Below are 16,738 nucleotides of genomic sequence, written 5' to 3'. Positions count from 1 at the left end.
GATAATAGTGAGGATAGGCCTTCTTCTTATCTTAGATAAGACTTTAGCATAAGTGCTTGCAGTGCTTCCTCACTAGGAATCATGCTGGTTTTGGGGTTGAGATAGATAAATTTTAATCACATTCAGAAATTTTCATCTATTTTTATTTTTAATACTATTTACATCAAAATGTGTTGAATTTTTCAAGTGTTTATTTAGTATTTATTAAGATGATCATGTATTTTGGGGCGCCTGGGTGGCTCAGTCGTTAAGCGTCTGCCTTTGGCTCAGGTCATGATCCCAGGGTCCTGGGATCGAGCCCCGCATCGGGCTCCCTGCTCAGCGGGAGGCCTGCTTCTCCCTCTCCCACTCTCCCTGCTTGTGTTCCCTCTCTCGCTGTGTCTCTCTGTCAAATAAATAAAATCTTTAAAAAAAAAAAAAAAGATGATCATATATTTTCACTCTTTAGATTTATTAACATAATCAAATATTTGGAGATAAATGAATATTGAACCATCCTTAAAACTCTAGTATGAACCTTCAGATGAGATTATTCTAGTTTTCGTATTTGGGGCAATTCTTACTGAGTTTGGTGCCAGTACTATGTTTGCTTTATTTAAAAGATTTTAGAAATTTTTTTCTTCTGTTCTAGAACAATGTAAGTTATACTGAAACTATAAGAATCTGATAGTATTTTCTAGTAGAACCATCTGATGATAACTTTGAACAGTAACTTCAACGATGCCACTTTTTTATTAAGTCAGTTTTTGCAGATTATATTTTCCTAGAAAATTATCCATTTTAAGTAGGTTTTTTGGTTTACTCTAGATTTGAGTAAAGTAGCCATTTATTTTACTTCTTTCTCATCTATTAATGTTTTCATGTATTTAAGACTTTAACTTTCCCTCTGATTACTGCCTATGCTGAATCCTGTAGACAGTTTGTGCAATGTTTTTGTGATCATGTGTTATACCTTCTTCACTGCAACATGTAATCAACAGTCAAAATTTCTTAAGTAACATATTTTACCTTCTTTTTTGAATACTGTCTTTGAAATCAGGCATGTTTTATACCCACGGCACATTTTAATTTGGACTAGCCACATTTCAAGTGCTTTATAGCCACACTGGGTAGCACCTGGCGTTTTGGATTGCATAGGTCAGAACTTGTTTTTTGTGTACTTGGTACTTGGTGTATCATGAGCTGAAAAGGTGAAAATAACATTAATATATTTCTGTGTTTTTCTTGTTAAATCTCCTATACTTCCTGTTCTATAAATGTTGATGCTCTGTAATTTGGTGAAAAAATATTTGTAATTATTATATTTTCATTGTGGGCTATATTCTTTAGCATTAAAATAGGCCTGTCTTGGTCTCTTTTTGTGTCTTTTGCCTTGAATTTAATTTTGTGTGATACTATGTTTATGAGTGATGTTCTATCTTTGTTTTCATTTACCTGATGTATCTTTGCCTGTTTTTTAACTTTTCAAGCATCTGAATCACTAATGACAAGTGTCTCATACATAGCTGAGAACTGGATTTTTCTTTACCAATCTGAGAATCTTTTTACTAGTTACATTTACATTTATATGACAGGTATATATATATATATTTTTAAAGATTTTATTTATTTATTTGACAGAGAGAGAGAGCACGCGAGAGAGGGAACACAAGCAGGGGGAGAAGGAGAAGCAGGCTTCCTGCGGAGCAGGGAGCCCGATGCGGGGCTCGATCCCAGAACCCTGGGATCATGACCTGAGCCGAAGGCAGACGCTTAACGACTGAGCCACCCAGGCACCCCGCTATATGACAGGTATATTTGAACTTCGTTCTGTCTTATTATTTTAGGATTGGTTTTCCATTTTTATGACTTTTAAAAGTTATAAGGTCTCTCTGCTTTGGTTTTTATATTCCGGTATTTAGAAAGATTTAGTTTTGTTCAGGTGTTTACCTTTATAACTATGCAGAACTGCCTCCACCTTCTATTTCTCTAGAATTATTAAGAAAAGTCATTGGAAACCTAGAAATAAGGCCAAAGATGGCTTCACGGCTTTTGGGTCTCATTCTAAAGTAGAGTCTAACAAGCATAACTAAGGGTCATCTGACTTTCCAGAGCAGTGATTCTCAAATGCAGTATCCAACTAGCAGCATCAGCACCAACGTTACCTAAGCACTTGTTGGAAATGCAAGTTCTCAGGCCCTACTCCAGACCAGCAAAATCAGAAACCTTGGATGGGGCCCAGCCGAGTGTTTGAGCAACACCTGCAGATAATTCTGATGCATGAGCTGTGTTTTTCAGACAAGAGCAATTTTGCCCCATAGAGAGTATTTGGAAATGTCTGGAGACATTTTTGCTTGTCACAATTTAAGGGAGAAGAGGATGTGCTCCTGGTATCGAGTGGTGTACCCTGCAATGTACAGGACAGCCCCCACCCCTTCCCCCCAAAAATCATCTGCAAACAAATGTCATTCAAGCAGAGTTTGAGAAACTCTCTTCTAGGGAAATATAACGTTGTTTGCTATGCTATTTATTATGGATAAGGACCCAGACACTAACTTGAAGAAAACTTGATAAGATGCAAAGGATTTTTATCTGGTAGAGATTCAACTTATTTCTGCGCAGTAGAGAAGATAATCTAAATCTTAGGGTTGAATTGCCCAGCAGGATATTGCCTTAGTTCTCTATTATTGTGTGACACAATACCCTAAAACTTAGTAGCTTAAAACAACACAAAGCATTTATTATTATCATGGTTTCTGTGGATCAGGAATTCATTAAGTGGCTTTGATATGTGGAGAAACAATTTTCAGACGATCTGTAACAATGTAGTTTGTTTGTTTTCCGGTGAGAGGTCTTCTGACATCTGTTTAACTACCCTTTTTTCCCCTCTATTATGCCCCCCGGGTTTTTGTTTTATCTTAACTGTTTTTAATTTTGAGCTTTTATCCAAAACTTGTGGGAAGTTCATCTAGGGAAGGAGCCAGGATAATGTCCAGGCCAGGTGAAATTTGTCATGACCCTGGGTTTTGCATGTAAGTTCAATTACCAAAGGCTAATAGGCAGAGATTGGCAATTGTGGATTTTTTTTTTCCCACCACAAAAGACTGTAGCACTCTGCTATGGTAGAGACAGATGGTTTTCTTGCAAATATTCCCTGTCTGTGTGCTCTGCTTCTTCTGCGAACCAAACCGGGTCCAGAAAGCTCCTGCTGCTGGCTGGTCCATGCATTCTTTCTGTTGTGAACAAAGGATTGAGGATATGCTCTTCAAATGTGCCTCTTTGTGTTGAGAGGGGTACTTGTAGCTGTTTTTGTTTGTTTGTAATCTCTACTACAGCAATTTCCTTCCAGGTCCTCCTGCAAGCCTCTGACCAATCTCTGATGCCCTGGGGCCCATCTTTCCTGTTGGGCATAGGATTTCAGATTCCTCCTAGTTGCTCTGCAAATGGAACTTCTTTCTTGTTTTTATTCTCCTTGTGGTTTTTAAAATGATTTCCAGTAAGAGTAGAAGTAATGATTTCTTCTCCCCTACTTTTTCCTTTTTTAAAGATTTTATTTGCCAGAGAGAAAGAGAGAGAGCGCGCACACACAAGCGGGGGATTTGGGGGGGGGCAGCAGACAGAGAGGGAGAAGCAGTCTCCCCACTGAGCAGGGAACCCAATGCGGGACTTGATCCCAGGACCCTGGGATCATGACCTGAGCCATAGGCAGACGTTAAATGTCTGAGCCACCCAGGTGCCCCTTCCCTACTTTTTTTTTTAACTACAAAACTTCAGAAAAGCTTAAGAAATAGTACAATGAATATCCAGACCCTTCACATAGATTTAACTATAGTTAACATCTTGCCACATTCCCTTTCTCTCTCTACACAAAAACTTTTTCTTCACGGAACCATTTTAAAATACAGATGGGATACTTCATCCCTAACTACGTTAGCAGGCATCTCTTAAAATGAAGATGTTATCTTATATAACCATGAAGCCATTATCACACTGACGTGAATAAACTTTCATTCCATAAGTTATTTAACATATACAGTATTCCCCCTCAGCGGGGAGTATGTTCCAAGACCCCCCAGGGGATGCCTGAAACTGCGGATAGTACTGAAACCTATAGATGTTATGTTTTTTTTCCTCTATGATAAAGTATAATGTATAAATTAGGCACAGTAAGAGATTAACAACAATAACTAATAATAAAATAGAACATAACAAAATACTGTAATGAAAGTTATGTGAATGTGGTCTCTCAAAATAACTTATTGTGCTGTACTCACCCTTCGCCATCTTCTGATGATGTGATTACAAACTGCCTGCCTGTTGAGATGAAGTGAGGTAAGTGACGCCCACGTGGTGACGTCGCATTAGGCTACTATTGACCTTTGACCTTCTGACAATGGGTCAGAAGGAGAAGCACCTGCTTCCAACGGTGTTGACTGCAGGTAACTGGAACTGTGGAAATCAGAGCTGCAGAGAAGGGGGATGCTGTTGTCCGTATTTAAATTTCCCTAATTACTGCCCCCAAAGTGTCTGCTTTATTTATTTTTTGATCCAGAATCCCATCAAGGTTTACAACGCAGTATGTGGCTGTTGTGTTTCATTTGGTTAATGCATCTCATTTGATCCAGAACTGCTCTGTCCCTCTTTTTTTTTTAATGACATTTTATTTCTGAAGTTTCAGGTCAGCTGCCTTAGAGAATGCTCCCAAGCAATGCTTTCCTTAGGCTATTTTGTACAAACCGCAAGTCACTTTGTTTCTGAGATATGCATTCCAATGTGCGTGTTATTAACATTTTAAAAAGAAAATAAAGTAGATACTTTTGCTTGAGGTTTGAGTACGCTCTGGACTTCAACAGGCAAGTTTTGGATGCAACTTGGAGGAAGCGATTTCCTGATGAGCCTTAAATCCCAAGTAGTTTCCTACCATGACCACCTTCAGTTAGGTGTAAAATATATTCTGGTTATCAAATGAATGGTGTACTTTTTATTTTAAAAGTTAATTGTTTTCCTCTTTTCTGTCTCTATTAAACTAAATTCCTCCAAGAGCCAACCTCTTAAGCCTAGCTATGCGTTAACCTATATTTCTCTAAACTCATTTACATTTTGCCCATTTGGTTTCTTAATCTTGCCTACCCATTTTCAAACAGAGAGAGAATAGCCAATGTTAGGAAACAGAACAGAATTAACCCTACACACACATAGTGCCAGGAATAAGAAAAACCCCTTTAAATATTTTTCATTTATACTTCTCCATTTAAATAATTCTTTTTGGGTACAGAATTTAGTTAAATGTTGGGTTTAGAGCCTCCGAAGTACACAGCCATATAAACACATAGTCTGGGATCTTATTGACAATTTTAGAAAAGAACCCTGCTTAACCGAAAGTAATACTGACTTACTTATAAGCCCTTTACAAAGTACTTTTACATATACTATTTGACCTGATCTTTACAACAGCTCTGTGAGGTAGTTGAGGAAGGTGGTGAAATCTCTCCTTTTCAAACGAGGAAATTGAGGCTCAAGCAGATGTACATGACTTGCCCAGGGCTTCATGACTACAACTGGCAGAGATGGGCTTTAAATCCGATTGCAGATTGCAAGCCAGAGGCATGCGGTAATACCTCACTTGACTGAATCTACCTCCTCAGTCAAAAACCAGTGTGTTTATTTTAGGAATGCTAAGGTTCCTACCATCAACAACAGTTTGGTGCTCCCTTCTGTAAGAGTCCTGCTTCACTGTTAAACAGCAAGCCCTTTGGACCTTTGGAGAGACTCTGTTACCATGGACATTTGGGGACATTATTGCTTTGGGAGGCCACTAACATAAAGTGTTCAATACCAATTAGGGCCACACTCTGGTTAGGCAGATCTAAAAAATGCCATCAATCCAATTTGTACATCCTTCAAGGAAGACTCGGTTGCAGTATCTAACGTATTCTCTCCTGGTACCTGATAATGGTCACTGTTAAGAGTCTGGTTTTCTTTTGCCTTTCACCTAAAAGGTGTTAATGATCATTAAACCTACAAAAGGGAGGTCTGGAGGGACCAAATGTCATAGTTTTTTTTTTGCTTCACTGTGGGTTTGCCTAATTTACTTATATTACTGATAATGGGAAACTGACAGATTGGAAACATCAGAGTCACCATTGGTTGTAAGTAAATAATATAATCAGCATTATAAAGCAGCTTCATGGTGGACACAGATTCCTCTTTAGCAAAGTCATAATAGTAGTGTGTGTGAGTGTGTGTGTGCGTGTGTGTGTATACACATATACACACAAATATATGTTTGTTTTATTTTCTTTGTTGTTTGTATTTATTTGCTTTTTAGTTGAGGTACACTTAATATCTTTGTCACAGGAAGGCTGATAATATAAAACTCTTCTTATATAAGAAAACTCAAAAATAACCCAAACAAAGTGACAAGTGAAATAATTGCTTTGAGAGGAAAAATAATAATCCAAATTTTCTTCCTGAATTTTCTTAAAAGTAAAAAAAAAAACACACAAGAATTTTCATGTACTTAAGTTGCCATTTTCTGTTTTTTAATTTTGTTAACATGTATTTCATTGCATTTATGAATAGGAATAGATAGTATATATACACAGAGCCAACACTCAGGGATGGCTGCTTGCTTTTTGAGGTGCTTTGCAAATGGTGAGTTCTCTTATTACATAGATTATTCAAAGCTCCGTCAACTAATAACTTCATTTAATTTGCAATGTTTCTGCAAATCAATTTCTCAATCTGTTTGGCACAATTAAGTCCGTCCTAGCAAATCTGGAACTGTACTTTAAGGAACCATCTCTCCTGAGGATAGAGATCAAATGTTGCTTGTCTTTGTGCATCTAGTGCAGGACCTGCCCAGAGCAGGTGGTCAAGTGTTTGCTAAGTAGAACTGTCCTCAATTTTATCTAATGGAAAAAGAGAAGGATTTCTTTACTGAAGTGACTGCCCCAAATAGAAATAAATTCAGTCTTATATGGTATACACATTTAAACTCCCAATGAAAATGAGTGCACTTCTGTGGGTACAATTTCTCACTGGCCATGTGGCAGCAGGTCAATCCCCTCATCCACTGGCTCAATCCAGTCTCTCTATTTGAACACTTTGAACTAAGTTTGCTCTCCTCTAATCATATAAAAAACAGACCCATGTCTAGCTATTTAGGTCAAAGGGAAACATTGAAAATACTGATACTTTAAAAGCTGAAATGAAATGTTAATCCAAGGGGGTTTCTGATGATTGGATTTCTATGACTATTCTTTTAATTACAGATGGCAATTTCTTAGGAAGAGGACAAAAGTTCTCTCTTATAACCAAAACTTTTCATTTCTAACAAAGTTCTTAAAACTATTTTGAGTTTTTAAAGAATTGCTGATTGTTTTTCATTTCACTAAGTGGTTTGCTTGTTGGTTTGTTTTTCTCCTAAATTTTATCCCCTGAAACTTTAATTGATTTTGTAATCACCATCCAAATTTCTTACTGGCAGTCTTAACAGGAGTCCTAAGAAAGATGGCTAAACCTAGTCACTAAGACAAGTATACTTAATTTCCCCCACGGCAATTATAAATATCAGGAGAGTTTTCATGGCTGTGTCATAGTTTCCTTATGATGCAGAATTGGTAAGACTTATGTGAATATAAATGTATGACTTGTTACACATCGTAATAGCAACTGTAGGGTAAGAACAATGTAAACATCTCCTTGTATTAGAAGAACCACCTCATTCCAGGATCTGAAGAGCTTTCTTGTCCCTCAAGAAAATAAGTCCTGGTCCCGTCCAAAAAGCACACACACACACACACACACAAAAGACCTCTAAATTGACTCCTCCCCACCAAAAGCTTACAAAATACTGAAATAATATTCTCACAAAAAAGTAGAGTTTAGAGAATGAGTATCAAGTACATGCAGAAAAGCTTTCACTTCACTCATATATAAATGGCTCTAGGGAAAGACACAGAGAAATCTACCAACTACATCACCCAGACTTGGTGACACCTGACTAGGGCCTGGGGAGGAGGAAATAAGTAGTTCATAGGGTAAATCCTCTGTCCCACAGTCCAATCAGGGAGACCCCATGGTGTCACCAGGCAGTAAAAGTCCAAGATATCTTTTCAGATAACTTCCTGAGTTGGAGTGTTCTTCAGAATTTCTCATCTTGCTCCTTCCAAATGCCAACATTATTGCCTCCAGTGTCCTCAGCCTGAAGTCAGCCATCCTGCAATACGAATCAGAATCTTTTGTATAGCTGGGTCGCATTTAACCAAGCAAGAATATTCTTAGAAAGCAGTTTACCAGTGACATTCGAGGGAACATCCCAAATAATCAGTACTTTGTGCTCTCAAGATTTAGAGGGAATCAAAAGATCGTGTAGTCTACATAGCTTATGAAATCTTAAATCCTACAGAGTCCAACAAGTTTGCTTACATTAATGCCCTAAAAGGTGCTCCACAAGACCCTGGTCTATGAAATGCTTCTTGCTGAGGTTTCCCTTTTAGAAATCCACAATGTAAATTTGTATAAGGGCACTGAGAAAATTTGTAAGGGAAAATTATATATATATATATATATATATACATATATATATATATATATACACACACACATATCTGCATAGGTATATAGAGAAATATGTAGGGAGAGATATATGTAAACATATCAAACTTTATTTACTCCAGCATTTCCTAGCCCTTCTATGATATTTGTTAATTAGATTTAATTTAGTAGAAGATAAGGGAAAACGAAGAAGCATTATAAAGAAAATATACATATTCTTACTGCCAAGAGAGTAATCATGACCTGCCATCTTGTCCCTGCCATCCAGGGGCTCAATGATCATTGCAGAAATGATATGCATAGTCCCAAAAAATGTTCACACACTTGTATTTTAAAATGAGTATAAATTCTGGAACTCCACCAAAGGAAATACATAGATTACAAATGTAACTGTCTTTTCTGTCAGTTTATCATTTTTACTCATAGGATTCATAGACATCGTCTGATTCTAAATAATAAATCTGTAGATCATTTCTCTGAATGCTATTCATTGCCTTGCCTGGCAGAAAAAAATTCTTAAATATGAAAACCCCTTTGTCTACATACTCAACCCTGATGTAATTTTGTCACATTTTTTCCTTTTTCCTTTCTTCCCTCAACAAGGGTAAATAATCTTTTCATTTGTTACTGATTTGGATGAGAAGGACAATGTATACCATATGCATTATATATACAAACATACTGTCTTCCCTAATTAGCACACATGAAATTGAATACTAGTAGTCAGTGAACCATCTCTATGATTTATGACATGAGAAAAATGAAAGGGTAAGATAATACTTGAATATAAATATTCAATTTTCAAAGAAAAAATTAAATTTAAAAAATCCAGATTTTTGTCTCTATTTCCTTATTGAAGATCAGGAAATCCTACTCATGTAAGTTATTGTCCTCCATCTAACAGGCAGTGAATTTCTCCTAAGCCAGGAGCAAGGTTTAAGTACTCTAAACAGTGCTAGGTAAATAGAAGTGAACTCATAGCTAGTTTCACGGTTTATTAAGCAAAAGCAGGTACTCCTCTGAATTCAGAGGTGGTCCACAAGGTGAGCACCATCATGAAAGCTCTAGGTAGGCATCCTACGACTCTACCCATAGAACCTCTTGTTTTTCATGAGATTTTAGTTATAGCCACATTGCTCATGGAAACAGCCTCCACAGGCTTAGGTGGTAATGGGGTGACTAGCACAATTTCAAAGAATCTTGCACAGTGATTTCTCACTTTTGGGGAGTGTCATAGACTCCCTTGAGTATCTGTTCAATGCTGTCGACCCTTTCTCCAGAAATGAGCATATGTCCATATGTAATTTCACATAAAGTATAATACACTTTCATGAACTCCTTGAGGCCCTTATTTAGACCCCAGGTCAAGATCCCTTCCCTAGGATATCTTCTTCTGTTATAATATCAGGAACATTTTCTTATTTATCTTTATATACCCAGCTTGAACTTGCCAGGCAGTAGAAGAAATGGAAGGATAGGACTGAAATATTTGTCAAGATAATCAATGAAGAAATGTTAAAAATAAAGTTGGCATTGCAAATCTATAGGGACAGAGAGTAAATTAGTGCATTGCCTAGGGCTGGGATGAGGTAGGGGAGATGAGCTGTGACCGCTAATGGGTACATTTGGGAATGATGTAAATTTTTTTTTTTTAAAGATTTTATTTATTTATTTATTTATTTATTTTAGAGAGGGAGAGAGCACAAGTGGGTGGGGGAGGAATAGAGGGAGAGGGACAAGCAGACTCCACACTGAGTGTGGAGCCTGATGTGGGGCTCGATCCCACCACCATGAGATCATGACCTGAGCTGAAATCAAGAGCCGGATGCTCAACCAACTGAGTGATCCAGGCATCCCCAGGGGATGATGTAAATGTTCTATAATTAGATTGTAGTGATGGTTGTGTATCTCTGTGACTACTAAAAACCACTGAATTATATATATACTTTAAATTAGTATGTTCTATAGTACATAAATTAGGTCTCAATATAGCTGTTTTCAAAAGCTGGTGTTACAAGAAAGGAAAAAGAAGTGGCTCAGCAGGAACTTACAATAAACTGCATGAGACTGAAGATAATTTGTGGCCTCCTTATTAATTGTCTTCAATGAGGAAGGAACTAGAGGAATTTGGGTTAAAGGTCATTGGAATTTTTCTCATCATGGGAAACCAAGGAGACTGTGTGTTTAGGTCTCCTAAAGAGTGGAATGTGGAGGACCACCTAAGAATAAAGAGCACTGGCTTGATCCAATAGGATCTCTGCCTAACCCAATAATTCTGTTTATGAGAACGACTCCATAGAGAGGTGATGGCCGTCCTCCATGGCACAGCTTGAAAGGTTAGGAATACGACACCAATTTCCCCAAATCTTTCTTCTCAATACACTATGGACTCTTGACTAATAAATTTATCTAAGTCTATCTTGAATCAATTTATATTTTCAGCTTATTCTAACAAATTCCATATGCCTGGATGATGTGAATGTAATTTTTATGTGGAGCCAAAGCCTGGTTTATAGAACCTTGAGTCTCTCATGCCTCTGATTTTTACCACCCCCTTCTCAATGATGCTGTCAAAAGCCACTCTTCTCTATCTGCAAGTGGAAGTCTTTTGCTTCCACTGCCCATCACTCTCTCTCCCCCACCCTGAGTGTGGGCCCTGATTCTAGCTTGGAAAACTAAACTGACTGGTATAGGGTACTGGCCTATCAGGTACACCCAATAAGTCATGGATCCTTGGGACATCATTTTAGTACACAGAAATGGCAGCCTCACTAAGCTTTAGAACCCATCTGGTTCCATTTTATACATGATGAAACTGAGGTGCAAAGAGAAGAAATAATTTGCCTGGGATCACATAACTAGCCAACAGCAAGATGAAAAGTAGTATGTGTTAGTGCCCAACCATTCAGCTCTCAAAACTATGAGGCTGTCTCCTGGACTCACTATAATGTTCATCTTGGCCCCTTTGAGCCTCCTTCTTGTGATTTTACTTGTAGTTTGACCCAGAACTGACCTCACCGTCCTGTCTGGTCTCACCCACATCTGCTTCATCCTGGTCAGGCTCGAACTCGGTGCCCCGGTCAACCACATCCACGCCAGCCTGCACCCTGGGCTTCTCGTTTTCCCACTTGGCAAAACCCTTGTCCTTTGCTGCTTTGTCATGGAACTTGGATTTCATTTTGGGGAAGGTGTGGGACCCTGAGTCCCCCCAGCCAGCCTCTGACCATACAGGTTCGGTCTGGGTGGCCTGGCTGGTGGTAGCCCGCTGCAGCCTCACGGAGATCTTGCGAGAAGAGCCTGTGACCAGCGTGATGGCTCTGCTGTCCAGGTCTCGGTGTCCAGCAGTGACGCCAGGGAACTCGAACACCTCATCCTGCACTGAAAGGGGGGGAGACTGTTGTGATTATTTGACATCTGATTGCTTTATAGCAAACCATCAAAGTTGGTGCAAACAACAGGAGTCCAATGGGCAAGGCCCTAGAGGGACAGACGAGAGGCAGACCCAAACGGGCTGCAGGTGAGTTGCATAGAAGTGAGACCTGAAAGCAGAGAGAAGCAAGTGGGAGTCAAGGGTGTAGCCATAGCAACTCACCCTGAAGTAGGTCTTGGTGTCGAGGACTCTGAGCAGGTTCAGATCCAGAACCCAACAGAAGTCCAAGTGTGGGAAGGCAAGCAGAAAGAAATCGAGGTAGAAAAGAAAGCAGAGGCTATTACCTGGGGGCAACGAGGGACTTCCAGGCAGCGACCCATGACTACTGCCCAAGGAGGGCGCCCGGGCAAATCTCCTACAGGCCAGAACCAGGAGGTCTTTGCACTGTTTGTGACAATTGGCTCCACAGTCTGAAAAATCCCAAAGTATCACAGATGATTAGTGGGAACCAATGCATCTGGTGCTGACTGGGCTTCCAGGGTGGCACCTGAGCTATCGGCTATGCCCTCCCCATCCCCCTTCCCGTGTTGACTCAGAGTCCGGCTCAGGCCTGCAGGGTGTGGCCAGGGGCTGGAAAAGGGCCAGTGGGACTTGCTAGCCTTTGGGGTTCCTCTCACATTTGTTCAACTTCTTCTTCTGCACAATTCATCCAGGTGCTGGGGAGCAAACAAGCAGGGGACAGACCTAGTGAGGAGTTGCCTTTGCCCCAAACTAAATGCAAATTCCATGGGACTGGGGTTTTCTCCCAGGCCAAGACAGATTCTCCATCAAGAGGCTCCCTGAGCCAGAATGAGGGAAAGAAACCCCAGCTTCTAGTGTCTCCCAGGACCAAGAGCTGCCTCTCTTCATCTACAGCGAGGTGTCCCTTCATTCAGTATTCACTTGCATTTTTTTTATTCTTCTTCATTCCTCCACATCTTTTCCAGAACAAGTGATTTTATGTCCTGCTTTCTTTCTTTGCATAGAAACAGAAAACAAGGTGGGCTTATGCCCAGTATTATGTTCCAGATTTGACTTTATGGCTTTGAAACAGTAGACTCTGTGAAATCCCCCATTAGAACGCTTTTAGTTAAGAAAGCAGACTATTAATTGCTGCTTGGGGTAGAAAACTTTGGCTGCTTTGGAAAAGAGCAACACAATTATTTCCCATAAAGGGTCCTACATTTCTCTTAGAATTACTGAACAGATAGGATCATTTTATTTTTAAAGATTTTCTTTATTTGAAAGAGAGAGAGAGTGAGCTAGAGGGAGAACACGAGCAGGGGGAGGGGGAGAAGCAGATTCCTCTGCTGAGCAGGGAGCCCAAAGCGGGGCTCGATCCCGACCTGAGCCAAAGGCAGTCGCTTAACCAACTAAGCCACCCAGGTGCCCCAGACAGGATCATTTTAAAGAACATATTTCTCTCTCACTATCAAACAGGACCTTTCTAATTCTTTCAGATACTTGCTTTTCCCCCAAATGGTCTTATTTCAAATGCTCTTGTAATGACATCATGGAAAGACTAAATTAAAATGAAATGTTCAGTCTATTTTAATTTTTTCATTCCATTGCCTTTAAGAGAAAATACGTATACACACAGCTGATCCAAGGGCTTAATTGATTTTCATCTCCATAAAAGTGTGTTTATATGTGTGTGTGTGTCTTTTTAGAGGCTAAGGGTCAGAAGCGAGAATAAAACTATGGCTAGGTGGTAAGATATTGCAGTATTTTTGCTGCTTGAAAGCAAAAATCCAAGTTACACTCAGACAACTAATACCAGGAACTAAAGGGAAGGTTTTTGAGACTAAAAGGTGGCTCCCATCTAGCTTCAGGGAACTCTGTTCATACAACACGAGGCCCAAGCCTGTAAGATAGCTAGAAAAAAAAAAAGACACCATAAGGGAATAGTATTAATCTGAAGGCGTTCTGTGATGAAGAAGTTTCCTTCTGTAGTTATATCTTTTAAGAGCATTGTTGGATTCTTAAAACCATCAGTACAAATAGTCTGCATAAACTATCCAGCAATTTCTTAAATTAAACACCAATAATATATAATGATCATACATGCATAAGTAACAACACAGTCCTAAGTGCCTATTAATATGCATATGTATTGCCTTTATCAAGTACATACTTGTTTATAAATTTCAGTTAAATGGGGAACTATATGAACAAATTCATTGAAAGGGACAAAAATAAGTTTTAAGGCTTCTCCTCTTTTTTAATCATCATCTGTGATTTAGTGGAGAAAAGAAAAGCTACCTGTGAGAGCGGAAAGGCATATGTATTACGGGAATGAGTGTGTGCTTATTCCCATGAAGGACAAGGTTCTTTCATATGGTATTTTAGTTAGGCCTGTCCCACTCCAGAGTTCCCACCCTAATTGTGTGCTGATGATTCACAAGACATCCTAGAGATGGGGCCACATGTATGTGGCTTGATAAGGATGGTTTTCTTGCTCTCACAACAAACTATAAAATTCCAGTTGGGGCTCTCCAAAACTCTAGGTTTTGTTTTGTTTTTTTCCTAGACACATTACCTCTTCAGTTGCCAGTGGTCCAAAGAGCTGAGTTCTCCATGATGCCAAGAGTTTTTGTGGTTTCATCAGACAATTTGATTCCTGCCCCACACGTCCCATTTTAAAATTTTACCAAATAACATTTATTTACCTTTGCATTTGTATCCTTGCTTGATTATGCCCCAGAGCTGAAACAAAAGACAAAAGAATGAGAGAACCTGAATTAAAATCTGGGGAAAAAAAAAAAAAACAAGGCCAGAAAGAAGGAAGTCCTGGGAAGCACGATGGTTGGTGGAGCACAAACAGGATGTAGCTGATCCTGACACCCTTCCTGTCAGATAGAAGCTCACTGCAGCTGGGGTGATAACAGCTTTGCTTCCCTTTTCTTTCTGAAAGCCAAATGGGAGCCGGGATGGGAAACTGACGTTGGTACATTTATTGGACTTTGGTATAATGCGCTCTCAGCTCAATTTACCAGGGAGACTGTCACTGTTTTTGGAAGCCCCCAGCTCCCTCTGCCTTCTTTTTCATCACTCCAGCTGTTCTTGGCGCCCTCTACAGGAAATTAAGAAACCTAAGGGGTGCATATCCCACTAAAGCATTTGCATGGAGCTAGGTTCTTTTCTGAGTAGCATTTGTGCCTTGAAAGAATATAGAAAAGGAAAAGATCTATTTGTTCATGTATTCATTCTCTGATTGCTCAGTGTTTGGCCTGTGCCAGAGCTCAGGGAGATTCAGAAAACACTCTGATTCTGCCAACCACAGAGGAAGGAGGATGTAGTAAGTGACGAGTGTCTCAGGAGAGATGTGAGGGCCTACAGTTTAAGGAGGGGGTGTTTGTCCAGGTGGCTTGGAGGATCATCCTGTGGGTAGTGTGTTCGCCCCCCTGACACACCGTGTTCTTCTCCATGACTCTCAGCATTGCCCACAGGTCCCAGGGACACAGAAACATACAATATTGATGAATTCAGTGGGCTTAGCTCAAGCTGGCAAAACCCCCATTTTTTAACCTTTTAGTGGTTAGGTTAGGTGACTGATATCTTTGTAATAAAATGATTTTGAAAGAAACAGGGCTGGTGGCCTACTGGGGCTGATGGGGGTGTCATTTACATGTATGATAGGGGAACAATATCCTGAGTGTGGCATTGTTCATGACCCTCCCTACAAGAAGAATAAATAGTTGCCAATATGAAGTGACTCGAGGCATCAGGAAGACTGATCCTTAACCCTCTTTCTGACAAGGAAATTCCACCAGTGGAAAGTGATTCCTTTGAGTCTTAAAAGTTAGCGGGTCCTCCGGAGTACATTATTAAGATGCAAATGTGTCCTGGGAAGGAAGGATTATTAAGACAACTAACTGGCAGCAAGGCTTGTTACCTCAGATGACCAGAAGAGGTGAGGAGCGGTCTATGCAGAAAAGGGAAGTGGGGTTGGGGTAATCCCAGCATGTCAGAGATACAGGGACCTTCAAGATAATTGAGTTTGTTTTTCTCCCATAAAAGGTGAGTGGGACGATCCAGAGAATTAAATAATCTGCAAGGTCCCACATCTGGGAAACTGTGCAGTGATAAGAAATTGTTTCCTCACAGAGACCTTGGTGAGAGTAATACCCATAGTAATGATAGCTAACATTTATTAACTTTGGTTGTGTGAGAGGCACAGTTTTAAGCTTTTTATGTGTATTCACTCATCCAATGCTATGTATATACAGACTGGGCTCTCGAGAGGTGAAGTCACTTGGCAAGGTCTTGTTGCTAGTGAGCAGGGAAAGAAGGATGTGTCACATGAAGCCACTGCTCCTGGGTGTTTTGTGTGTGAGCAAAAGCCACTGATCTAGGACAAGAAAGGACAAGATTTAAGAAGAAGCGTTCTAATATCCAGATATGGCACATTATTAGCAAAGCTGCAGGAACTGCTAGAAAAGATAGAGTGAAGCCTGAGTCCTAGCAGGAGGGAAACTCAGGGCACTGCTTGCTAACGCTCCTTAATAACTAGGAGACGACACAAGGCAGGAAGGGGCTCTGGGTCAGCGTGCCAGCCACAGACAGGAGACAGTGACCTCATGGAGATGGGTGTATAGGAATATTTCCCATAGTCCTTTAATTTGAGACCTCAGGTTGCTTTAGGATTTGGACGGACTATGGTGTAAGGAGCACTGGACTGGGAGTGCTAATTAACTCTCTTTTACAGATAGGAAAACAGAGACTCAAAGATGATCAATAATTTGCTCAAGGACATAAATTTAATAAGGGCAGAACTGAGATTCAAAGTCA

At 39.8% G+C, this 16,738-nt stretch overlaps 1 protein-coding gene across 6 annotated transcripts in view; it reads right to left on the bottom strand.

The window, feature by feature from the left end:
- Nucleotides 1-6,499: 6,499 nt before the first annotated feature.
- Nucleotides 6,500-16,738, bottom strand: part of RASGRP3 (RAS guanyl releasing protein 3) — a 104,875-nt gene continuing 94,636 nt past the window's right edge. For 5 of the 6 annotated variants that reach the window (XM_064572101.1, XM_064572099.1, XM_064572098.1 and 2 more), the window contains 4 exons: nt 14,617-14,653; nt 12,253-12,378; nt 11,552-11,916; nt 6,500-8,200 (listed from right to left, as the gene is read on the bottom strand). In XM_064572101.1, coding sequence (XP_064428171.1) covers nt 8,192-8,200; nt 11,552-11,916; nt 12,253-12,378; nt 14,617-14,653 — 537 coding nt within the window. In that variant the 3' untranslated portion in view covers nt 6,500-8,191. The remainder of the gene's footprint in view (nt 8,201-11,551; nt 11,917-12,252; nt 12,379-14,616; nt 14,654-16,738) is intronic. The other variant, XM_064572102.1, reaches the window with a different exon arrangement.

The sequence above is a fragment of the Mirounga angustirostris genome, unplaced genomic scaffold (assembly GCF_029215605.1).
Source record: "Mirounga angustirostris isolate CCGP_5_RB_7025 unplaced genomic scaffold, mMirAng1.0.hap1 SCAF_10, whole genome shotgun sequence".
Lineage (NCBI taxonomy): Eukaryota > Metazoa > Chordata > Mammalia > Carnivora > Phocidae > Mirounga > Mirounga angustirostris.
Note: the sequence above shows the minus strand (reverse complement) of the source record. Positions and strands in the feature narration are given on the sequence as shown.